At 38.9% G+C, this 25,960-nt stretch overlaps 1 protein-coding gene across 1 annotated transcript; it reads left to right on the forward strand.

The window, feature by feature from the left end:
- The first annotated feature begins 3,181 nt into the window (after positions 1-3,181).
- zfyve16 (zinc finger, FYVE domain containing 16) lies at positions 3,182-24,614 on the forward strand. The gene is made up of 18 exons (XM_036594380.1): positions 3,182-3,344; positions 4,188-4,286; positions 4,968-7,045; positions 7,812-7,908; positions 13,053-13,229; positions 14,687-14,826; positions 15,157-15,367; positions 15,522-15,644; positions 15,892-16,047; positions 16,563-16,787; positions 18,244-18,326; positions 19,820-19,924; positions 20,020-20,170; positions 20,530-20,610; positions 21,306-21,468; positions 21,728-21,833; positions 23,369-23,545; positions 23,876-24,614. The coding sequence occupies exons 2-18, from the start codon at positions 4,217-4,219 to the stop codon at positions 24,032-24,034; spliced, it is 4,302 nt and encodes a 1,433-aa protein (XP_036450273.1). The 5' UTR covers positions 3,182-3,344; positions 4,188-4,216; the 3' UTR covers positions 24,035-24,614.
- The last annotated feature ends 1,346 nt before the right edge of the window (positions 24,615-25,960 follow it).

The raw sequence follows: 25,960 nt of genomic DNA on the forward strand, positions 1-25,960 counted from the left end.
GTTGGGCTTGTTTGGTGTGTCAGGTGGAGATACACAAACATTCTGACAATCGCGCTTTGAAAGTACCTAAAAAGTAGAGCACTACTTTTCAAAAAGTAGCTAAAAAGTAGCCACTACTTTTTTCTGGAAAAGTAGCTAAATTGTAGATAGCTACAAATTGTGGGAAAGTAGCTATAAAGTAGCTAACTACTATTTTTTCAGTAGCTATCCCAACCCTGAATGCTAGTATGATGTTCCTACTGTAGAATGCAGAATTTGCTTTATGGCAAATAGGGGACCTGTGTTGTCCAAAACATTAGACTTTGGACTGGTCTATTCATAGATCATTATCCCAAAAGGCTTAGGTATTGTCCAGGTGCTTTTTGCAGGTGTGCAACAAGCATTGATGTTTCTTTTGGTTGTTTTCTGCCTTGCTAGTCTTCAATGAGCATCACTAATACGCTCCACGGTCTGTTCTGAGGGTCTCTCATGCATCATCTTTCATGAAAACCACTGTCAGAGAGGCATCTGGATACAACATATCAGAGTAAAGTGGGCAGGGAGGGAGGAGGAGCTTATTTTATGCTAAAGGTTGTGTTTTTGCAGAAGGCATTGAAAAAGTTCTACTGGAGAACCTGTATTTATTTGAGCTAAACCATCTGGGTACTATATAATTAGCTCTGTAGAATACTTTTTAACATTTTTAACATGCAAAATATTGGAAACCGAATTGAATCGTAACCTCAGAATTGACAGTTGTATCAAACTTTAAAACATATATGCACTGTTGTGCCCCTAGGGCACATGCATGTAAGCTATGCTCATGGTGCAAACATTAACATATTGCGGTGTCCACCACATGCTCCACGTACCAAGAGGAGCTCAGGGGGCATGGTATGCAAAGCTGTGCCGCATGTGCCACGTCCCCTCCATTAGAAGAGACAATTGTTGCTGCTGTTGTTGTGTTGTTGTTTAGTTACTTTCAATAGGGTGAGAGTTGATTGTGTTATTTTGTGATGGGCTGTGGGTGAGATATTGAGTGTTCTTGTATCTACCATACAGAAGAAATGTATGGCTAGAAGTGACCTGCCTGCTCCCCAGCTGAGTTGCATGTACCTTTTCTGCCAGTGTAAATAAAAGAGTGCTTTTTGTGATTTTCACCTATCACCTTTTATGCTGTTGCCACAGCATTAATGCAAAGCACATATTCAGATACTTTTTATTTTTGCTGTATCATGAAAATGTATCATATGGTAATGTTACTGTATTGTATCAAATTGGATTTGAAATTTTATGTTTCATTACATTTTTACATGTGATCATATAACTATGTACAGAAACACACTGGAACATTTAGTATAGCCATGTGCAGAACTACACAAGTGAGTCTGGTAGAGCAGTCATTTAAGGATGTTGTTTATTTGTCCAATTTGTGAAATGATGATATGACATAGGCCACATGTATCCCTGAAGTAATTTACACATACTTTATCCATTCCATGTTTTTAAGTAAAATATTGCAGCTTGTTCCTGGCTGGTCTTCCTATGTGGGCCATCAGGCCCTTGCAACTGATCCACGATGCAGCAGCATGGCTTGTCTTCAATCTTTCTACACTGTTAGAAATAAAGGTACTGGGCAGGTACATTTTTCATCCATCAAAGTACAATATAAATGTTCCCTCAAAGGTACAACAGTGGTTTTAAGGTCCAATTGTGCACCTTAAATATTTTTTTTCCCTATATTTGTACATATTTGTACCTTTTCATAACGTAATGTTTTACAACACAACAAAAATAGAAAGATCCAGAAGACAACACCAGGTGTGTGGAGTCAATACAAGTTAAAAATATAATTTCATTGGATTATGGCACAATTATTTTCCCTGACTAAAGGTACTGAGATGTACCGTTGAGGGTACCACCTCAGTGACAAGAGGGACAGTTTTGTACCATTTTTTCGGAGAGCACAAGTTCACTCCACTGCTGCGTTCCCTTCACTGGCTTCCTGTTGCTGCCTGCATCTCATTTACGACTCCAATGCATGCCTACAAAGACAAAAATGGACCACTCCTCCCATACCTTATGGCAATTGGTCAAAACTTGATCTGTACCTTGTGCCTCCAAGCTTCAAGTACAGCTTAGCTTGATCTACCATACTTTAAGACCCATGGAAGATAAGCTTCAAGGCTTCTCTGACCGGAATGAACATCCACTGTCCCTAACTGTCTTCAAATGCAAACAGAAGACCCATTTCTTTGTGCAGCACTTAAGCAAGCACTTATTGAAATGCACTGTATTTTACTTATGCTTTATCTTAATTCTATTTCTTGTTTCTAAAGAAATATCTTTCTTGCTGGGTTTCAGCATTGGCTTTTGTTTCTGGCAGTGTTTTAGCTCATAGGTAGTTTGGACTCTAACCTATTTGTACTAGCTAGGAAACATTCTCTGAGTAGACAACAAAGTAGTTTTTGTAAGTCGCTCTGGATATGAGCATCTGCTAAATGTCAAGAGGTGAGCTGTGTAGAGAACGAGTTATTAGAGAAAAACTTCACTTGTGTACAGCTTGACTGTGGCTGACAGAAGGTGGAAAATAAAGCACAAGTTGCCTCTTTTATTAGTGGTGAATGCTATGTTTACCTATACTCAAGAGTTTTTGACATCTACATTTCACCCAGTTCCACTTTAGTCATTCACATTTAGTTTCTAATTCCCTTTTTGTGTTTAATTTCATTGTGTTCTGTTGGTGACACCAGCTGGACTGCTTGCTGTGCTGACAGATGCTGGTAGATGGTTAAGTTACAAAGTCACATAGCAATTCATTGCAATTTTTGTTACCAGCTACTTTTCAACTTCTACTCATTTTTTGTGTTCGTTTTTGATTCGTTTTGTTTTGATCGCTACTTGAGTCACCATTTATTTCTTTCTTTCTTTCCTGAGTGTGGTTTTATGCCGCTCTACCTACCCACCTCTGGTATTTTACTAAACTTCTCAGCGAATGGGTTATTATAACTTAAGTGAAGTGATGTGATTCCTTTAAAGAGGAAATGCAGCGCTGGAACTTTTAGTCATCTGTTTCCGTTCTGTAAATAGTTTTGTGGCAATACTCATGTTCTCATGAAAAAGACGTGTCCTCACCTCCTGAGTTCGTCTGAGTTTGTGAGAAAGAAAGGGGCACTGCGCCTTTAAGAGTGTAGCTAACCTGCTAACGTGAACACCGGCGCAAGCCGTAGAACTAAAACAGACAACTGTGGAATTTATATGGAAAAACGGATTGTTAGCTTCAGTGCGTCGCTTAGAAGAGGACCTACCGACTAAATCGAAATAACACCCTGAAGACCGACGGTTGAACTATGCGGAATTTCACGGTAGCCGGCTAACAGTCCATGAGTAGTCGTCTTGCTGGGATTTGTTTTTGTAAATGTTTAGCTAGCTAGCTGAATTGCAAGCGGGTGAGCAGCTAGGTTAGCTAGCGTTAAGTTAGCCAGGCTAACGTAGCTCTGTTAGCGAGACTCCAGACTGCTTTACCTTTAAAGTAGCTACTTGGCTAACAGTCCGAAAAACCTCTAGCTAACGCTAGGTTAACGCTAGATGTTGCTTCAACCTCCACTACTGCATACAAGTTATTTTTTAACAAACGATTATGTATGTTGATAAAATATATAGCTAGCTTATCTGAACGGTTTGTTGCCAAGTTAGTAGTTAGCAAACAAACTTGCTAGCGAAATATTTTAGCCAGCTGACTAATCTAGCTAGCTAGCTACGGTCAGCAAATTTATTGACTAGCTATATTTTGTAGTTAATTAATCACACACTATAGCTAGTTCTCTATTATTAGCAGACACATTAGCAAGGGACTGTCTTGCGGATTGGCTAGCTCATTGAGGAAAAGATTATCTCAGTTTAGCAAGCTTGTTGGTCAGATCGTTTGAACAAAAAAAGGCCAAATTTGTCCAGTGATGAAGCTTTGATAGTTTACATTTATGCAGTTGGTAGTTGAACGTCAGTAGCCACTTAGCTAGCTAGTAACAAACAATGATGGTAGTCTGACCTCTTTAGGCGAGAACTAACGCTAAGTAGGTTAGCTAGCTAAGTAGCTGTCATTTGCAGTATCTACATGGTTAAGCTAGCTGTGTGTTTTCCTTTAGGCTTTTTAACTAACTTAACGACAGCATAGCTAACCCTAGCACTCTGTTCAATCTCTCCCACAGGGTTAAGTGAATCATATTGTACCCCTAGGATGGACAGTTACTTCAAGGCTGCTGTGTGTGACTTGGACAAGCTTTTGGATGACTTTGAATTAAACTCAGGTTAGAGGGTTTCTTTTTTTGTCTAGTAGTCTAATTATGGGAAATGAAAAACAGTCTGCTTCTCATTTAATTAAATTCATTTTCACTTAAGTCTCAGTTATCTGCACCAATAAATTGTACTTTGATCTTCAAGACAACAGCACTGAGTCTCTTATAGTAGTGAAATAGGTGAGAGAACACATAATATGGCATCTTGGACCATATATATGTGTGTGTGTGTGTATATGTATATGTGTATATATATATATATATATATATATATATGTATATGTATATGTATATGTACATATAATATAGTATTTTCAGATCACTCACAGCAAAAGCTTGATTTTGTGTTTTGGATCATTGAAAGATCAATGACTGATTACAAACTGATTTATGAAGATCAAAATCTTTTTTACAGTTTTTTTTGTCTCAGTTGTCTTTGTTGAGTGAGCTGTCACCCTCTTACTATTGATAGATGTCAGAAGGAGTTGATCATTTTTATACTATGGTAAAATAGGAAGTAATGGATGAAAACCTAACAATAAATAAATGTAAGTTTTTGATTACAGTGTTTATGTTATTAGATGTTTTTGCACTTCCTAAATTAAAATTAAAAAGTAGTAAGGTAATTTTATTTATGAAACTGTAAATTTCCGTTTCTTCATGGTATCATCTATAATTTTGTTCTCTTTCCAGAGGAGGCAGAGAGCAAACCTGCATTTGTGAATTCTGCATGCCAGGACCCAACCATCTACCCTCATCACTGCTTGACTTCACCATGCTTTATACCAGAGCCATCCACGGTTTCACAAGCTCTCCCTGATGTCAATGCCCTGCACTATGTTCCATCTACACCTAGCAGTATCCAGAACCAAAGAGATCAAAATATAAAAGGGAGGGTATTGACAGGTGTTGACCTCCTGTCCTCTGTTGACAACAGAGCTTCCAAAAGTTTGACTCCTCCTTGTCCAGATAGATCCTTAAAACCTGTCTGTGACCTTGTTAATGATACAGGATCTGCCAATCTGCCTCAGACAAACAGTCACAATGCCTTCAAACAGCTGGAGTTGACTGAAAAACAGCTTGAGGATGAGCTGCTGGTAGATTTTGATAGTCCAGTTATATCATTTCCAGGGGATGTGTTTAAGTCCAGTCATGATGAGCTGCAGGGACTGGACTCTGGTGGTCATCTCGGTGGCTCCTCAAACGCTCTTAGTTTGCTAGATGTTATATTGCCTGCAGCTGTTGAGAGGACTAGTGAACCTCAGAATACTTCAAATGATCTAAAACCTGTAGAGAGTAATGAAGTGGAGATGCCTCAAAGTAGCTGTCCAGAGGCATCGGGCTCTTTTGAACTTCATAGCAACTCCCAATCCTCTTTAGAAGATGAAATAATCCCCAACAGCGCAATTTCTTCAAATGTAACAGAGGACGTTACATTATCCAGTGCTGTCAGTACAAGCCTGCCTAACTCAACACACATGCAGCACTCAGGAGACAACATCAACAGGGAACAAGAAGGTTCCTCAGCCCTTCCTCCCAGAGAAAAGGAATCTTCGCTCTCCTGCCTCCCCATGGCTGTATCCATGTGTGGATCTCTTGTGGCCTCTTTGGAACCTCAAGAGACAACAGTGCATGAAACCAAAGAAGAGACTGGAGTACCTTCCCCTGACTCCGAAGAGACACTAGCCACTGAAGAGGCAGAGAACTTTGCTATTCCTTCTGAGGAAGTTGGGACTTCCATATGTCTTAGCCAGCCAGATTCCTCCCCCGAGGATGATCCTGAACTCGTACAAATAATGGCAAATCCAGAAGGGGCAGCAGCCCTTATAACTCCTCCCTCTGACAGAATTTTTGAATGCACCTTATCTCTTCCAGAGAAACTTAACACTAGAGAATTGCCTGAGAGTAACCAGTCTCCTAGCTATGCAGGGAGCCCTGATTACCCCTCAGAGTTTGTCTTTACCAGTGATTACCTTCCTGAAAGTGAGCAAAATATGATGATGGTAACTGATGAAGAACTAGATGCTTATTTGATGGGTCAGGCACAGAGAAGCAGCCCTGAGATGTCAGCAGAGAAATTTGTTGATGATGGCTTTTCAGAGTTCAATGTGGATTTAGAGGAAGAGTTACAAAGTTGTCGAGTAACTACGTTTGCATCACCTGAAAGTGACAGGTCTCTTCGGTTTTTAGAGGAGGGTGAGGGTTCCAATTTTTCCTCCTCATCTCAGGACAGTAGTCCATTGAAAGCAGACACCACCCAAACAGCTAAAATACATGACATGCCCAGTCCCACTGATATTCAGGCAGTGTGCAATGTAAGTCAGCAACCATGTTATGGAGGAGCACGACCCAAGCAGCTGTCTAGCCAAACACCAAGATTAGTACTACCCCAAGAGGGGCAGAATAGTAGCAACCAGTCTGAGGAGAATATGTTGAGTTCTGAGGAGGAGAACAGCACACAGTCTTCACCTGTAGCTCCCATGGTGAGGCAGTCTCCCAGCCACACTGAGGGTAACTCTGAATATCCCATTCATGAACCTTATGATGACGGTTATGGTCACGATGAGCTTTCAGAGCCACCTCCATATCCAGGAGAGAGTTCTGGAGAAGGAGAATCTTTACTTGAACTTGATCAGTCAGGAACAGTGGACGGTGGCCTGGGCTCGAGGCAGCCTGCCTGGGTCCCTGATTCTGAGGCTCCAAACTGCATGAAATGTGGGCAAAAGTTTACTTTCACTAAGAGGAGGCATCACTGCAGAGCCTGTGGCAAAGTAAGTCATTTTCTGCTTTCACTTCCCTTTTGTGCTCTACCATGTAGTTCATAGGGAAGGGTTGCTTTGCTACTAAGTTATGGTCCATGTTGGTTTGAGTTGGCATCAGTCTGATACTGCCTATCAGTATTGGCATGATATCGCCAATGCTAGACCAGTTTTTGGAGGAAAAGAAAAAATTTATTTGATCAAGTCCAGTAGCCTGAAATAGCACACTCACTTTGTGTGATGTGACATTGTTAGCTGTGAATTTCTTTCTGTGGGGTAGTGTTTGAGTAGTTTGAACATGGCAGCATGACAGCACTGCTGTGTCTGGTACATTAACATGCACCACCACATCAGTGTCACTGCAGTGCAGAGAATAATCGATCACCCAAATAATACCTGCTCTGTGGTGGTTCTCTAGGGGGGCCTGACCACTGAGGAACAGGGTGAAAGGGGGCTAACAAAGTATGAACTACCATCTGTAATTATAGAACTACAAAATGCTCCTATATAATAAGTAGAGCTGATAAAATGGAAAATGTGTATAGATACAAGGAGGTGTACCTAATAAAGTGCTCTGTGTGTGTGTGTGTGTGTGTGTGTGTGTATACGCACACACGCTAAAATATAGAGAAACACGTCTTGAAAAGAATAAACTAATATCATTTTTATAGATTCTCACTTTTCCAACACAAGGCTGTTTTTAAGACTTAAGCCTGGTTTTTGATATTAAGTTGGAAGGTAAACTAAGTATTGATCATATAACCTCTGACAATTTCAGGTATACTGTGCCCTTTGTTGCAACCGTAAATGCAGACTGAAATACTTGGAGAAAGAGGCCAGAGTTTGTGTGGTCTGCTATGAAACCATACAGAGAGGTGAGTGTATTTGGCTCCATCCTCATTTACTTTTGAGCTTGTACATTGTGGTTGAACAATATATTAATTGTTGGTTGTTATCGTAGTATTTGCCTTTTTATGCTGATGTGTTGATCCCAGTATGCATGTGAGTTCTGTAACAATTCACAGTAATTAGTATATCGTACTTTGAGCATCCTGATCAATCTCAGATTTATTGTTGTTGAACAGGTTCATGTGAAATGCGCTCTAGTTGTCTTGTATTCTTGCAGCATCTGCAAATTTCCATAGCGAGTGCACCATTTTAAAGCAGGAGACTCATAGAGCTTGTTTACACCTTCCACCTACCCTTTTCACTAATTTCCATCCCCTGTTTGTCCAGATGAGATTCAGCTGTAATTTTTCCTGCTTAAAAAGCAATGTCAACATGTTTCTGTTTTATTTTCGTTTACTCTTTTCTCCCCATTATGATAAGAGTGGATGTGCTTGGCTTGGATGCTGTCTTCGGCCTGGAGTGCACGAAGGCACTTGGTTTGGGGCTAACTTCAGCCTCATGTACCCTCCAGCTTTTGTTTTGTTTTTTATTTTCTCTTTTGCTAGTCAGCGCTTAGTAGAGGCATTTCCGGTCACAAAATCAAAACGAAAATGCATCATGTGGAATCCAAACATGAGCAGATCACTAAAAACACACTAATGCAAAACTGTGCTAATGCACAGTGTAATCTGGCCCCTGGTGAGAGCTAGCCAGACTAACGCCCAGCCTCCACATGTCAGGATTAGTTTTAAAGTAGTGGTACAGCTAACCCTCCTGTAGGAAGCAATGAGACCCCAATTTTAATTGGAAGTTTGTATTTGCAGTTTGTATTAATCAAAATTTATTATAGATGTCATGCAAAAAATATATATTTCAGGTTTATCTTTTTGATGTTTGCTGTTCTACCTTGTTTGACACAGCCTCTCTCCTTTTTTTTAAACTAGTTACATTCATTTTGATTCATATATTTTTATGAGTTTACGTCAGAAACAGAAATCGGATTGAATTAACCGTGCTTACATCAATTTATAAGACTTTAGCCCCTTCTTGTGTGACAGTTAACCCTGCCTGGAGAGTAATTTGTAATTTTTGCTTTGTCTGAGCATATTGTGGATATCGTCAGTACTTGAAGAACACTGTACCGAAGAACACTCGCTAACTATGTTTCATTGCAAAGTGATCATAAATAGCTGTTTAAATGAATTTATTGCAGTGCAGTATGTAATGCAATTAATAAAAATTGTAGTTGTAGGTTTTCTAGTTCACAAACAGTAAGTGCTGGAAACAGTGCTCATATTTTCATTTGTAGCAGAGATGTATGAGTTGTTCATATGAAACATGATTAATCGTACTTAAATACTTAAATTGTTTAGCTAAATCAAAAATGTTTTCGGTTGTGCACCACTCCTCTCTATATCAGCAAACACAATGCTTCAAAACTTGGGCCAAGTTGTGTTTTGGTTTGTTGAGAATTGATGGTTGTTTGAGTTGCAAGTAGTTCTTAAAATGGCCTTGATAGATATCTGAGACTTTCAATCTTCAGAATGTGTTGCATGTTGTCTAGAATGAGGTGGACCCTTTTTTAGGTTGTTTGAAGCTGCTTATGTTGAATATTTTGTTGGTTGGTACTAGTTTACTCTCAAAAGCCCACTCAATCAATCTATCTTTCCTCTTTGGCACAAGGGAATAAAAAATATTCATAAAGAATCATGCATCATAAGCTGTTAGCACTCATGGCACATATAGGCAACACTTAAAGTAATTATGTATTGGGTGTAATTATCACACAAAACATGCTTGTAGTAACAATTTGAACAGTTTATATGCATCTTGCAAATACTGGAGTTTGGCTTTAAAACTGTTACTTTTTAATGTCATATTTATGTTTTTAAAATATAGAACTCACTTAGGAAAGAAAATGCTTCTTCTGTAGTCATGATAAACCCAGCCTTCATGATTTACAAAGCGAGGTCTGGATTTGATACAGTTTCCCTGTTAAATGGAGCATGTCAGATTAATTTTATGCACCACACGTGAAGGAAGCAGAAAATAAATCCTGCCTTCTTTCGCATATCTCTGGACATTTTAGTTGATAGAACTAAATTGATTGTTCACTTGTCTGGAAATCGAAACTACTCTCTCCAAACTATTTCTGTTGTCAGGTACAGTCCAGTAGTGTTTTTTGAGACATTGACCAAGAATTAAGTTAGTCAGATCAGTTGACGCAGTGAATGGTGTTTATTTTATTATTATTATTTTGTTTTCTTTGTAATAACAAGGATAGTAATTGGTGAAAATTTGCTGCAATGTCATCTCAGCCATAATAGCAGGCAATATAATGATAATGTCATACCTTTTAAATCTTAGTGTATGCCAGTACTGATTTAAAACCAGATGGGAACCTCCAGAGGCTTTAAGGCATAGTGATTTCTGAAAACAGTCTAAAAAAGTCATTTTTTCTAGTTATTTTTTTCATTCAGTATAATCATACTTGTGCAAATAATACTATTTGTTTTGTTTTGGTTAGAAATGAAGGGGTTAAATTATTGAAACACACAAATGGAAATTTGTCCAATCAGTTTTTTTTTCTCCGCGGTGGCTAGGTGGAAACAGCTAGGTAATATAGCTGTTAAAAGCCTAAATGAAACATGAAACGTCTTTCGCAAGCTTCAAATTTGCATGTTTCATCCTATACTACTAGAATCCCAGCAGAAATTAGTGTTATTATGGAGGTGGGTTTGACTGTCATTTTTTTTTTTCATCGACTTTTGCCATTTATGACCTGAACTGAAATACAAGCTTTGTTTTCGCAATTTGTTGCTGTTTAATACCACAAATTAATTTCGAGACATTATATTTAGGGCTTACCTGAACAGCATTTTACAGACTTGGAAAACCTATTGGTATTTCCTGTCCTTTTCAAGTGCCAGAACTCACCCAGTTAAACAGGTGGGATAAATGTCACTGTACTTAAATATTTGATTCATCAATTTGTCATGGCTCCATGGAATACCAGCCTCTTATTTTTTTACTGAGCATTTTTCTCTGTGCCAGAACATGAATGCATTGCAAACACACAGACTTTCTGTCAAACTGCTGGTCAACCCTGATAGTTCACCGGGTGAAAGTACGCTGGTGGTACGAGTCAGGTTGGACAGGTTCTACTGTCAAAATGGCTCCCTTTGCAGCAACGGACAAGGTGATGCTGAGGAAATGGTGAATGGTGTTCTTTAGGCCACAGTTTTTGTGGATGATTTACAATGCTTCCAAATACTAAATAGACCCGGATACCAACATAAATGAATGTTTGCGTGCTCAAATTCCTTAGGCCAGGCGTATTTACATTTGTAACGTTAACACTAGAAAATGTTGAATGTTATGCAGTTTCCCTCTTTTTCTTTTGGTTTGATCAAATTAGTATGAGAGTTGCAGAGAGAGTTTTATTGTTGTGTAATTTTGGAGAGAATGGGTTTGTTTTGATGGGCTGATCTCCTGAGGAATCTAAAAAGGGGTCGGCAACGTTTAGCAGTGCATGAAGTCCATTTGCACATTAAAAAGGACATTCATCACCACAGTGTCAGAGCTGCTAGAGGCCAGCCGGCTCTCTGACGGAATGATGCAGAGAGAGAGAGAGAGAGAGAGTTACTGGGTGGAGCCTCAGGGCAGTGGTGTATGTCCTTGACTGTGTGTGGTAAAGACCCACCTGGTGTGAGTATGCACAATGCTCTCAGACTCTCTGCTTTCCACTTCAGGCGCACACACACACTCACGTAACACTCAACCATCTCCTTAGCGTCTCGCTTCGGGAGAGGGAGGTGTGCATCACCTTTCACTGCTCCGCTCGGTCTTCTCTCAGCCCAGGCAGCCATTTAAGCCACACTCGTCCATCTTGGCAGTCATTTGACGGAGGGAGAGAGAGGGAGAGAGGTTGGAGCTTGCTTGTTTTATTGCGGTGGTTAGAGCCAGGACAAGACTGGAGGGGGCCCGGGGACAGACGGGACCTCAGCATGTGCGAGTGAAAGTGGGCTGCTCCCCGTCCTGAGTGAGAGTCCTGAGGCGGAAGAATGCACTCTCTCTTCTTATCTTTCTCTCTGTCTCACTCGCTCGAGCATCAGCATGGGACATGCTCACCTCCCTGCTCAGTTCAGGCTAAAATACACCAGAGAGACTGCATCTAACACACACCACTGGGCTAAGATGAAAGGGAATTCGGGTACGACCAGAATGAGGTAAGGGAAATTACTAGGCAACTAGAATCAAGGCTGTCTTATACAGAATCATAGTTTCTGCATTTTTGCATTAAAAGCAGCAGATCTAAGCTTTGTAACATAACTTCCTTGAGGTCTCTTTTGCACTAATAAAGCATATCTGGTCGCTTCTTGTGCTCAGGACATCGTCAAATTCAAAACATTTGAAGGACATCCGGAGCCTTTCCTGTACACGTCTTAGCCTGCCACTGTCTTGATTTATTGTTATAGCTCTGTTGTCTGTTCTCATTGTACATGAACATGTTTGCAGACTGTACTCTTGGCTTTACTTTATCACTCGATCCAGTGGCAATGTAATCGGGTTGATGAGGTTGTATGACACTTAATCAATTTACTGCAAGGCAAGACTTACTCAGCACTTTGCTAGGAGTCAGCAGCTATGGATGCTGGGGCTGGCACTGGACATTCTGTTTGAAAACAACTTTTACTTAACTCAGTGCACAGTCCTGTGGCTGGGTCTGCAGTTATTTTGATCAGCTTGTTGGCTTTGATGTTCTAGCTGTAACTGATATGCACCACTGTAGTAAACATGAAGGTTAATTATTTTGCTTGTTTTGGATTGGAGCCAGTGATCATTGCACTATAACATGATTTTTGGACTTTGGCAAGTACCAAGTCATAGACTTGAACATTGTTAATGATGAAAGGAGCAGCCCTCTAATTTTTGTTGTGTTTATACTATTGATTATTTTTCTGATGTGTTTCTACAAGTAATGAGTCTGCACATCTGCACACAACCAAAATCTTAAATAAACCAACCTCAGGCTTTTCTTTTTTAACATGGATTTTTCTCTTTCAAAATAAAAGCTATGCCAAGAGCTTTTACATGGAAATAATGGTATGTATTGTTTGTATTTTTGCAGCTCAGGCACTACAGAGAATGATGAGCCCCACTGGGCCTAGTCCCAACCCCAACGTCCCATCCGAGTACTGCTCCACTATCCCACCTATGCAGCAGGCTCGAGCAGCCGGCACCCTCAACTCCCCCCCACCCACGGTCATGGTGCCCGTGTCTGTCCTCAAGCATCCCGGCAACGATGGTACACACACACACCTCTCCCACGCTTCAGTGCGCCAAGCTTGGGTGTGCATTGAGGACAAAAGGCACAGCTGTGCATCAGCCAGCTCTCACATCTTTGTGAGAGAGAACTATGTGCATTTTATTATCTAATGTCTTAAACGTAGCTGAAATCTAGTTGGTGCTTCTGTTCTAGGTGAATTTGTATTGCAATATGACACCCAGAAATAGAATAAATGCAGGCTACCAGGCAGTGCAGGTGTAAGAGAGAGATATAGCTAGACTTGGATAATTTTGGTGTGAATTAGGGCTGAACAATGATGTCTGCACAGTAAGAAAAATGGAGGTGCACCAATCCATTGGCCATTGACCATTTTTTGTAACGATAGACATATAGTGTATAATGGGGAAAAAAAGGCTTGTGATGTTAGTATTGTTGCCCTGCGATGGACTGGCGGCCTGTCCAGGGTGTATCCTGCCTTCCGCCCAATGACAGCTGGGATAGGCTCCAATACCCCACCGTGACCTAGAAGGATAAGCGGTTTAGATGATGGATGGATGTTAGTATTGTGATATACTTTGCCACCTGTAGTTGCAATGTAAATAACTTTAACAGGTCAAACTGCCATTTTAAGTTCTTATAACATGAAATCAAATAAAATGCTGCATTTAAATTATGAAAAGAATGATTATATAATTGCGGAATTATTATGCGACTTGGTATAGGTGCAGCTGCAGTATTCACATACAGAATGAGTGCTCTTACGTGACTCACAATATTAATGTCATAAAATTGCAACACAGATCAGCCAGAATCAAAATAATAAATTGGCAATTGTGTGTTTGGAACAAAAATCTGCTCATTCAAATTTTGGATGATTCTGATTGTGTCCTTAATAATAAACCACCCATTGCTTTTCAAACATTCCGAAATATTCTTTTGAATAGTAGGTAATCTGGGAATCCTGAAAAAAAAGACTTCTTAAATATTATTATTTCTTATTGAAAGAGAGACCAAACTACATTTTCTAAAACTTACCATAGGGTACTGTTAATGAGGCATGACCCCTACATAAGCTTGTGATAACAACTGACATAACCCTACATAAATGTTTATAAATGCTTATTCCAGTAGGTGTCATTCACTATTAAGGTCATGCACAACTGTAAGGTTATTGTTGACAGTTTCGATCAAAGTTAGCCAAAGTAGCTTTATGACAGATGACGCATATTGAAATAAGCCTTTATGAACATTTATGTAGGGTTTTGTCAGTTGTCATTACAAGCTTATGTAGGAGTCATGTAGCCACATTAACAGTACCCTATGGGAAGTTTTTTTTATTTTATTTTTTTATTATTATTATTATTTTTTTTTATGTATTTCTTTTTAAAAAATGTTTAATCAAGAAATTGTGCCTTCCCTAGTGTAGATGTTTTACTCTCATTCTTCTCACATGGCATATTTTTATTTGCTGTCAGGTTTCCCAAGAGAACAGAAACATGTATGGTTTGCTGATGGAATACTGCCTAACGGTGAGGTGGCAGATACCACCAAGCTCTCTATAAGGCCTAGGAGATCCTCGCAGGAGTCCAGTCCAGTTACGCCAGACCCTCCAACGGCACGTGTATAACCCTGTAGTAATATGGTCTAAGTTAAGGCAATTCTCCTTTGAAGCTACAATGTATTCATAGTTTTATACTGTCACTAATTATAAGTGTTACAATAATAGATGGTCTTTTAAAGCCCAGCCGTTTATCTTTATGACCCATTTTTCCAGACAGCAGTTCCCCATTTAAAATATGCACTAATCTCAGCCTGTCTAGGAATCTATGCATGAATGCAAGAATAGTTAAGAACATGCACATTTTTCAGTTCAAGCTAACGAGTATGGAAAAGGAAGGTCAAATTAAAATATATCTGACCAATTGCTTGTGCTGTCTTCTTTTAGCATGCTTGTAAATTTCCAGAAGGCAGCGAAGGTTCTGTGGACAGTTCTGAGAGTGGTGCGGAGGTGACCCGTCGAGTTGTCAGCGGGCCCTGGGACTATGCCCTGCTCTGTGGGCTCAGCGGCTATGTGCAGGGGGCAGCAAGTCTTATCCCTGAAGATGAGGAGGGGCTTCCACCACTGCTAATTACCACAGGAGAGGAAGATGGAGGGGGTGAGAACAGCTCCTGTACAACCCTGATGTTTTTGGGGTGTTGACTAGAGGTGTTTAAGTCACAAAAACATGTAAATGGTCAGACTGGCTTAAACATTTGATTTCATGTACTATGTACATGTGATGTAATGTGTAACTCTTCTCCATATTACAGATTTATTAGTAGAAGAGCGCCCTGCTGCCTGTCAGATAATGCTGCTATTAGAGGAGGGAGGCCCAAGACCTTTGACATTTGTGCTGAATGCCAACCTTGTGGTTAATGTCAAACTGGTCACATGTACGTTTTATGCCCACAGAATTAAAAAAATGTGGCACTTATTTTTCCATGATTTGTATCATTATTTTAATTCTATATTTACTTTTCTTTGACATGTTTTTCAAATAACCATTAATGTTTTCTAATCCTTTGCTTGTTTTCCTGTGTAAAGTACTTTACTTTTTTTTTTTCTTTAAATGTTTCTCAACTGAAATGAAAAGTGCTATTTTTCTTAACCATTGTACTGAAAACTGTGTATGTGTTTTAGATTGTGGGCGGAAGTGCTGGTGTTTGAGCTCTAATGGTCTGCAAGGAGTGGGCCAGAGAGAGCTGGTGTTTGTTATAGAGTGCCTCCCAGAGGAGAACAGTCTGCCAAAAGACATCTTTAGCTTTTACATTAGCATATACCATGATGCTCAGAAGGGTAAGTCATGGGCAGAGCATGAGGCTTTACCAAAAATATTTATATACAGATGTAGATGATGATGATGATGGTGATAATAATAATGATGATAATAATAATAATAATAATAATAATAATAATAATATTACAGTACTCTGCAAAAGCCTTAGGCACCTAAGCAAAATTTTGACAACCATTTGTCTCAGCAGTAAATGTTTTTGCCAGTAAAAACACTAACATTAGAAAAATACAAATAAACAAATACAGTAAACACTAATAGGTTAAAAGGTAAGTTCCTCAACACCCCAGACTATTACATGGATTTGTTCTTACCAGATTTAATTTAATTTGCCAAGCTAGCTACCCAGATAAATGGCTGTTTTAAATATATATTTTTTTGGATGTCTAGGATTTTTTGCATGGTACTGTACATCAGATCTTCCTCCTGTCAAGAAACTGATTTTGTGAAAATTAAATGACCGAATGGTTTCTAATATTTATTTCTATTTATTTATTTATGTTGTTTTTTTTTTCAGGAAAATATATTGAGGAACTTGGCAATGTGACGTTTACAGACAGTTTTCTGAGCAGTAAGGATCATGGCGGCTTCCTTTTCTTCTCTCCAAGCTTTCAGCCTCTGGATGGGCTTGGGTTACCTACAAGCTCCTTTCTGTGTGCAGTTCTCATTCAGAAACTGGAGGTACCTTGGGCCAAAGTGTTCCCCCTCCGCCTATTACTCAGTTTGGGAGCAGAATACAAAGGTAACCTTCCAGCATATTGCTGTTTTTATTTTTCAAATGAGGCTTTGGCAGTCAAGGAACATACTGTGAATGCAGTCTTGAAGATTGCATTTTTTATGGTGGTAGCTGAGATGGTGTAAAACTGTCACTTTCATACTTATAAAGATGTAATGCACTGGAGTTAAGATAAGAAGGAAGTAGTTATAGATAGCTCCTCCCACAATTTACAGTCCAATATGTGGTTTCTTAAGTGAATGCAGTCTGGCTTAGTTCAGTATGTTAACAAGACCCTTTGTTGCTGGAACTGGAAGTATAAATTGTTCTGAATAAAGTAAAGGGAAGTGAATGTCACCGAAAGCCAGTAAGCCAGACTGAGCCTCAGTATAAAAGGTTAAAGTGTGCAAAATTTTGTGTGAGGTGTGATGAGAGGTTTTTTAGTGATAAGCTGAGGGACAGATTTGGGGATTTCCGCTGACTTTTTACTGAATGCTATGTGGCTTTGCTCCTGTGTCACCATTACGTTTTTGTTACCTGGACATATGTGCATAATTTTGGTCTGAAGTGAGTGTCTTTTAGACATTTCCCTGTCACAAACAGTGGTCCCATGACTGGTAATTTACCAATAAAAAAAATTCCAGCCTTGTAGAATCCTTGTGAAATTCCTAAATAGTGTCATTTATGTCTTTAAAAGCTGTAATGCATAGTGTTTAGTGGTTGTGGTCTGATGTGCCAGTCATTCTCTGGCATAGTTGAGCTACTTTTCATTCTGTGATGAACTGTGGTTAAGCTGATAAGCTGATAAAGTGTAGAATTCAAACAGATTGCCAACTTTGTTAGGCTACAACTAAAATCGATAACGATGACACAGAATACTTGGCAGCGAACCTTATTATCGATCAGTTGTGGAGACTGCAGCCCAGCATCATGCACTACCTAAAAAGTAAAACATTATGTTGAAAATTGACTTAAACATCAACTTGAGCATGAGCATCTTGAAGAAGACAGCAGAAGCTCAGCAGAAATTGAAAAATAATGTATGTATTTACATTTTTTAAAATACAACATTAAATATTTAATGTTAATTATTGACTAACTAATAACTGCACCTTGCAAAATTATAATGGACTGATTAATCGATATGGAAATAATCATTTGTTGCAAACATAGAGCTTTCCTTCACATCCACTGAAAGCACCATTTTCACAAACACCAAGTTGTTTGAATCTGTAGAACGCTAGACTAAAATCTAGTAAATAAAAAATTGTTTGTTCAAAGACACCAGTCTGTGTTCATGTTAGAGAAACACGTATTGATAAATTAATTTCTCACGGCTGTAAAGCAGGGATTTGTAGGTGCATATGTGTTTACCCCTTGCTGTTGTATGCTTATACAAATGCCTTCTTGAACACACTGTTTTAACTTTAACCTCTCCACTGTTTGATATTTATTTATAGTTGGATTTTTTTTGACTCCCCAGTGTATCCTAGCCCACTTGTTAGTATCAGGTTCCGTGAATCTGTCTTCAGAGAAACTGGACATACCATCATGAACTTGCTCGCTGTAAGTATCATTTCATTTCTCTGCACTTTGATCACTGAGAGGATTCCATCTTCTTAAAGTGCTTCTTAAACAACTTTAAGCTACATTACATAATTTTGAAGCAGTATATCTTGCTTCAGCCCTGTACCACTTAAACCCCAGTAGCACCATTTTGACAAACGCCTGCCCTGACATGGGACAGACGATTGTCAAAGTGGTGCTACAAGAAAAAAACAGAACTGCATGAAACAGGCCCATTGAAAAACAAGCTAGGGAGTCTTGTTTATTTGCTACTAACTGCTTCAAGGAAAACTCTTGAACAATGTTTAAAGATGGGATACCATGAACTTCATGAGCATTATTCAATTCAGTGACTTTATCTTGCTCTGAAAGGCTCACTGTTACTGTGTACAGAGCAGGCAGCTGATTGCTGCTGGTGACTAGCTTGAAAACAAAAATTCTTTTTTTTAATGTGGGCAATCATTTATTTATTACAGCTGCCTAATTTGCCATATAGCGAAGAGTTGAATTGAATAAGGTGCTCCTACATGTGGTTGTTAAAAATCCCAGGCGCTGTTTAATACTCTTATCATCCTTACTTTCTGAAGTGTTGTAGAATACATCTTGAAGTTGTCTTGCTTTACAAGCCATTATGTAGCTGACATTTTAAAATGTATTAAGTGTTGATTTATTTTGCTCTCTGTGGATGAAGATAAATTTGTCTTAATGTAGTTATCAGCCTTATTGTGGAGTGACGGTTCTTTAGAAAGGAGCTTTTGTTACCTTCTGACAAGGGCTGAAAGATTAATTGTTTTTATCTCGAAATCGCAATTTAATAGAGCACGATTTTTAAATTGCAAGAGCTGCAATTTGTTTTTTAATTGTAGCCTGCATTAGCCAAAGTCTTAAGTTTTAAGAGATAAATTAAACCTAATAACACAGAGCTTGTGAACTGCCTGAAAATGAGTTAGACCAATCAGAGGCAGCCAAACCTCATGTGTTGTGACATCACAACTGCAACTTACTGGCAGTTTGGCACACTACATTCAGGGGTCAAGCCTCAAACCCGAAAAAGTGGGTATTCTGAACTTTTTGGCCAAAAAAAAAACAACAGGCCTGAAACTTATACCTCATAGATAATAATGGCAAGTTAAATTGCAGTCGCAATGTTCAGGCAACTGATTAGATTAGTACTAAGGATATGTATCCTCTCAAGGACTGTTTGGGTCTCCGCCACTTTCACTCTCTAAAAATTAAATGGCTTTTTGGTTAAATACTATATGTTTCACTTCAGCTTTTTTATTTATTTTCTCCAGTTTTAATTTCTAACAGTCCTAAACTGTCTGTGCATACTGATGTTTTACATAAAAACATGGCATGTCAGCTTGTGTGTAAACATCACAGTGTCTTGGCTAGTTTAAAGTGCCTTGAGTATCATTTATTGTCTTACTGTGTTGAAGTTAACATCACAGTTATTGAATACTGGCACTTGTGTGTTATGAATTTTAATGCAGGACCTGAGGAACTACCAGTACAGCGTGCCTGTAGTTGATGGTCTGCGGATCCACATGGAGGTGGGCAATAGCTACATTGACATCCCCAAGTCAAAGTTTAACGAGGTAAGATCTTTGTGAAGCCAAGGATCTTCATTCATTCATTTAAAGTATTTTGAAACGATGTTGGATTTCTGTTGAGCGATGTGTGTTGGTTGCAGATGCTAAAAGTGGTGAATTCCTCAAATGAACACGTAATAAGTGTTGGAGCTTGTTTCAGTACTGAGGCAGACTCACACTTAGTCTGTGTTCAGAACGAGGACGGAGGTTACCAGACACAAGCCAACAGCATTCAGGGAAAGGCCAGGAGAGGTTAGATTCTCCTATATACTACTATACACTAAAAAAATTTTTTACATTTATTTCTTAATTCTGACACAGAATTAGATTTAGATTCTTGTTTAGATTGTTTCTCTTGCAAGTAAGTAAGCATCTAGTAAGCATCAGCCTAAGCTGACGTAAATATTTAGCCACATAAAAAAGGGGAAATGGGCTGGATTTATTAAATATTTTTGTAAATGTGTTGGGCCATGTGAAACTGTCTTGGTAGTTTGAGACTCCTAATGCAAGTCAATCAGTTTATCCTTTCTTAACCCATCACTTCAGTGGCAACCATTTTAACTTGATTGATTGTTTTGTTTTTGTTTTTTTTTGTTTGTTTTTTTTTGCAGTGACTGGAGCAAGCTTTGTTGTTTTCAATGGTGCCCTGAAAGCTTCTTCAGGATTTATTGCCAAATCTAGCATTGTTGAAGGTAATGTGTTTAACTTTGTAATGTGCTACTGTGTAAATGGCTAACCAAAAGCTAGTTAGCCAGTAGCAATGTCTCAGTTAAAACAAACAACCCCTACATGTTTGCATTTGTTAGTAATATTAATATTTCTGAGTGAGTTTCTACAGGCAAAAAAAAAAAAAACGTTTATTGAAGCCCCAGGGAACCTAAATCTGTGTTTTCTTCCTAAGTATGTTAATTTTGCTCAAGTAGACACACTATTCATGTGTGAAGTATGTCCTGTGAATTACTTTTCTATGTCCAGCAAAAAACCTGAAGTATTTTGGCAAGATTCTCCTTTTTCTGTGCAAACTGGGTGGTCCTAATCTTGGGTAAAGCTTAAATAAGTACCCTCCTCCCTAGTCACAAGGCTGATGGGGGTTGCCCTGTCACCACAGCTTTAACAAAATTGTGCCCCTCTAGGTGTCTCTGTCTTCGAGTTAGAGAAACTTACCCAGATAAAGCTAAAGAACCAAGCGAAAGAAAACTGAGCGCTCAAGCTAACTCATCTGGCTGTCTGATGTCCGATGTAGTGTGCTCATTAGAATATTAGACCACGCAAAGACAGTTAATGTTTTTTTATTATATTTTTGTCTTTTTTTTTTTTTAAATCTGATTTTACCTGCTGTATGGAGCTTGATATGTAGTCTTACATTTCTCTGTTGGGAAACCTTCAGATGGGTTAATGGTGCAAATCCCTCCGGAGACCATGGAGGCTCTGCGGCAGGCCCTGAGGGATCAAGCAGACTTCCAGATCACCTGCGGGAAAGCCAACTCTACAGAGGCTCGGGAAAATGTTAGCGTGCGCTGGGTGGACTGGACGCCCCCAGTCAATAAAGGGTACTGCACATAGAGCACTGAATTCGATCCAGATCAATAGTAATTGAGAGCCTGTGGTTAATCAGCTGCTAGCCTTCTTGAGTATTTTTGTAGTTTATGCACTCCTGCTGACAAGTTAGACAGGTGCTTTTAATAGAGTCCTTGGCTTTGGTTTTAAATCAGACTGGCAGAAGCATAAACATTACCGTAAACATGATTTAATGTACCCTTAGACTCATAGTAGAAAAAATTTAAGTGTGTATGTGTGTTTTGTTTATAGTGTCACCAGCCCCATAGATGGGAGGTCTCTGGAGGGGGTACCCAGTATCCGGATCCAGCAGGATTCAGAGTTTGAGATGGATGGGCGGATAATCAGGTGTACTGAGGTATGTCCTTCATGCAGTTAACATCACCTTTTTTGTCCAATGATGTCCAATGATGTTGCGTTAGTGACATCTTGGAGAAGAATGTCAACCACCAGTTCTGTTACATAACTACCACTGTGCTACGTGATGTGGGGGATAAGGAGGGCCATCCTGCCCACCTAGAGAGAGTGAGGCCAGTTGTGCTGTTTTGGATTCCTGGCTATGGATACCTGTAGCATCATGAGGGTTCGTGCACCACTCAGGAGCCCCGAACAAGATGAAACTCTTCCCCCATATAGCTTGTTCGTAGCCCAGTTTGAGTGCCCTTTGGGTGTTCCAGTTGAAGGGACACATCCAGTCCATCATCTTGCTTGTCAACATGCCATTGGCAGAGATGATGATTTTAGTCAGAGAATTTATGATAAGTTAGCAAAATCAAACAGAGCCAATAAAATAATGGAAAAAATTGTTATACACATGCTCTATTTCATTTCTTGTCTAAATAAATCTCACTTGCTGTGTAAAGGCTTTTAGAATGTAAAATGTATTTGGAGCTGCATCGATTGGAACAGTATTTATGTATGCATTCATTTTTTGACAAATAAAATTTTCAGCCTCTTTTGAGATGTAAAAAAAGAACACAGTGCAGTGTTCCTTATTCCTACTCCAGGGGACATACTGCCTTGCATGGTTTTAACCACTTCCAAGACACTTGGCACCGGTCTCATAAAGCAGAATTTCTTGCTTAGCCAGCTAACTTAGATTAGCTTAGTTCACTTAGTTTGATCTAACTCTGGATTTTCTGTCTCTCAGTGGTGTATCATTTTTTTTTTTTTTACTGGATTACATCACCAAGGCAACTTGTACTGCATGCTCCAATGCAGATTAAGTTTAACATTCCTGATCATAAATAGCTCTTGGACCAATCAGAGACAGGCTTCTGGTAGAAGAGGATTGTCCATTGAGAGTCATTATATTTTTTTTGTGTCACATTTGAAGTGTGAATCACAAACACTTCTTAGCCGAGGAAATAAGCACTAACATGATAGCCTATATATGTACTTTTTTTGCATATTTATGTATTAAGATTTTTTTAATGTAAAAAGCTCCTAAGCTCCTTATGTGTCATGTGACTGGCTGTTCATCATAAATGTTACACTTTCATGTGCATGCATTTCTTTGAACCTGTTTCTTCACGTGTTAAATTTCAGCTTATGAAGGGCTTGATGATCAGCTGATGAGCTGGATCAAGAATGTTGAAGCAGGCAATAGTAGAAACTGCAGATCCCCAGGAGCAGGATGAAGAAACACTGCCCTGGTGTATTGTTTTGTTGTCTACATTCCCTTACTTTGCATATAATACCTCCAGTTACATTTATATATTCAGTGTATTCTTAAAAATAATTCCAAAATAATCAGATCAAATCCTGGTGAAATTTGAGATTTTCATTTACTCGTTTCCAGAAGTATGATAATCAGATGTAATTGTTGTAAGGTGCGAGATTTAAACCGCTACTACAGACTCTGCTTCATTCATCCCTCTTTTATCTCACCAGGTCTTTTACCTGCTGAAGAGCCCAGATTGCTCCCTTTCTGGCATTCTCCCCTCCTGCAGTCAGTTCCAGAGAGAAATTGCTACTGCAGGCTGCGCAGCACTCTGTCCTCACCTCTCTGTCCTAATCGGAAGTGGAATCAACTCACTTGCACTCAGAGTTTCTACTGATACTGATATGGTAACTGTTTTGTGTTTGCTTATTAGCATTATTATTTTGTCATTGTTTAGACATTTGAGGTTTTTTTTATAGGCAATTGTCTGAAAAGACAAGGAGCATTTTCACAGCAAAGTATGGTATTGCCCAGCAACAGATTTGTTGCCCATGTATTGTAATCATGGTTTTTCCATGTACATTAATTAGCTGGCAGGTTGACACCCTTTTTCAGGACAAGCCTGTCTATTTTACTCTCTACTAGAGAGTAGGTCTCATGTACTAGAATTTTTGTTTCATTTGCTTGCCCCTAATGGCTCATTGAATTCACTGCATTGATTTTTATTTTTTTATTAGGTCGAGTACCAGGCGGGCTCAGGCGGGTGTCTTCTGCCTCAGAAATATATGAATGAGTTGGATGGAGCACTCATCCCTGTCATTCATGGTGGAAGCTCCTGTGTGCCGCACCAAGCAATGGACATGGAGTTCTTCTTCTACATCACTCAGAGTATTTGAACACGGAGGGTGAGAGCAGCTCCCTCTAATGGCAGGGATGGTAGCCCTCCTTCAAACCAATAAATAGCAATGCTGGAGAGACACACAGACCTGTGCTAATGTTTGTAAGGAATTGTCCATTGCACTTCACAGCAGTTGCTGTAATTAACAGTAGGCTTCTTCAAAGTTGTTAAGAATGATATAGGGTTGTAATGTGTCCGGATTGGATGCAGTTTGTGGAAATAGGAAGAAAAATTAATTATTATTATTATTATTATTATTGTCTGTGAGATCAGAGAGAGCAGACTTTGATCATAACTAGTGTCACAATGCATGAGAAGCACTGCTTTCATTAATGTGAAGAATTTTTCTGAAAACCTTGAATTTGCAGTTTTTTTGTTTTTTTTTAATCCATAGTTCTTTGGTGTTGCTCTTTTGAAGTTGCTTCATCTGCACCTGTGATCCATCTGACGGTTTCATTCACCTGTTGTATTTTTTACAGTGTATCGTGGCCTATAAATTCCCTCGGGTGTGTTAACTACACACAACGTAACCGAACACAACCGTTCGTTTGAAATGTATAAATGGAATCGTCTCTTAATTGTGTTAAGTTTTTATTAAGCTTAAATACTATTTTTGGAATATTCCCGTAAGTTGAATAAAGGTTATATTTTTGTTAGGCCATTGAAATTACTTTTGCAAGGAGAGTGAAGTCTCACTGCTGAAGAGCTGATTTTTGAGCTGCAGTTCAGTGATTTTATCTCACTCATTCATTCTGTGTTGTTGAATAAAATATTGATGACGCTAAAAAAATGCTACACATAGAAATTTGCGTAATTTGCTCAAAGAAGTTTGTTTTCGCTCTATTACAGTGGACAGGTTTGAAACCCATTAAACCTATTTTAGTTTGTAAAATAACACTACAACAAAAAAATCCCTGTCAAATGTATTTTAATCAAGTTATAATCTAAATGTTTTCAGTACCCCTCTTTTAATAAAAAATTAATGCAATAACAATGAATATAATTGTTTGACTAGAGAAACATCAGTCAATTTACAAATATAAAGCAAATAGTGTAGCTCTGAAGATGTCCTGATTTTACCTTCTAGGACTTTGCTCACTACATCTGATGTTTTTTAAGGATGTTGCACAGGGTGGTGTTTTTTTGGCATTTGGGTTTTTGTTTTTTGTGCTAATCCACTATACCACATTTGTGCAGCCTAACTTGTGATGTTGGAAATGTAGCTGCTAATTTCTTGGCGAATCAGTGATTTATGATCTTTTAAGAAATTGCTATAATTCTCATTATACATACAATATGCTAAATCAGAGAAGACTGTACTTCGGCTGCAGTTTCCTAATGAGAGTAGAATCATGTCATGATTTGCCCATTAGATGGTGCTCATGAAGCTTTTAAGGCTCTCCTTAAAACGGACATTTTGCACCTCAACTTGCAGTGAGCGAGGCTGGTCTCTATGTAGTGCCATATGTGCTGCTGTCACATTTTGTGATTTGTTGTTTAAGATGACTTGGATGGCAGTTACACCAGAGAATGGTCCATGTGTGACGGTTGTTTAGTTGGAGCCAATTTGATGTAGAAGCATTGAGAGAAAGGAGAACGCTTACAAAATGTGTCCTTGAAAACCAGCAAAAAGAAGTCCTTAGATGCCAACTGTTAACAGGTTCTTAAATTTAGAATATGCACTTTCACAATGAGTTGTGAACTGACTAAGAAGTGATTGTACTTTCCTTATTTCATTTCTTGTACTGTGTGAACTGGGAATAGTATACTTTTGTTTAAGTGTGATTTTATCTGAAGTCAGTTAAGTATGATAGATCATGTATGATTCAATATACTGTATTAGGACTGTTTATTTTGGGGGGGTGGATCATCTCATTTTTGTTCATACAGACGGACGGGTTTTGCAGGTCTTCACATACTTTAA

Source organism: Colossoma macropomum, unplaced genomic scaffold (assembly GCF_904425465.1).
Source record: "Colossoma macropomum unplaced genomic scaffold, Colossoma_macropomum, whole genome shotgun sequence".
In the NCBI taxonomy this organism is placed as follows: domain Eukaryota; kingdom Metazoa; phylum Chordata; class Actinopteri; order Characiformes; family Serrasalmidae; genus Colossoma; species Colossoma macropomum.

Bases quoted from the DNA above. Each gene is read 5' to 3' on its own strand.
- zfyve16 (XM_036594380.1), top strand. From the start codon at position 4,217: ATGGACAGTTACTTCAAGGCTGCTGTGTGTGACTTGGACAAGCTTTTG. The intron at 7,046-7,811 runs GTAAGTCATTTT...TGACAATTTCAG, and splicing joins ACTGCAGAGCCTGTGGCAAA to GTATACTGTGCCCTTTGTTG. The intron at 19,925-20,019 runs GTAAGATCTTTG...TGTTGGTTGCAG, and splicing joins CCAAGTCAAAGTTTAACGAG to ATGCTAAAAGTGGTGAATTC.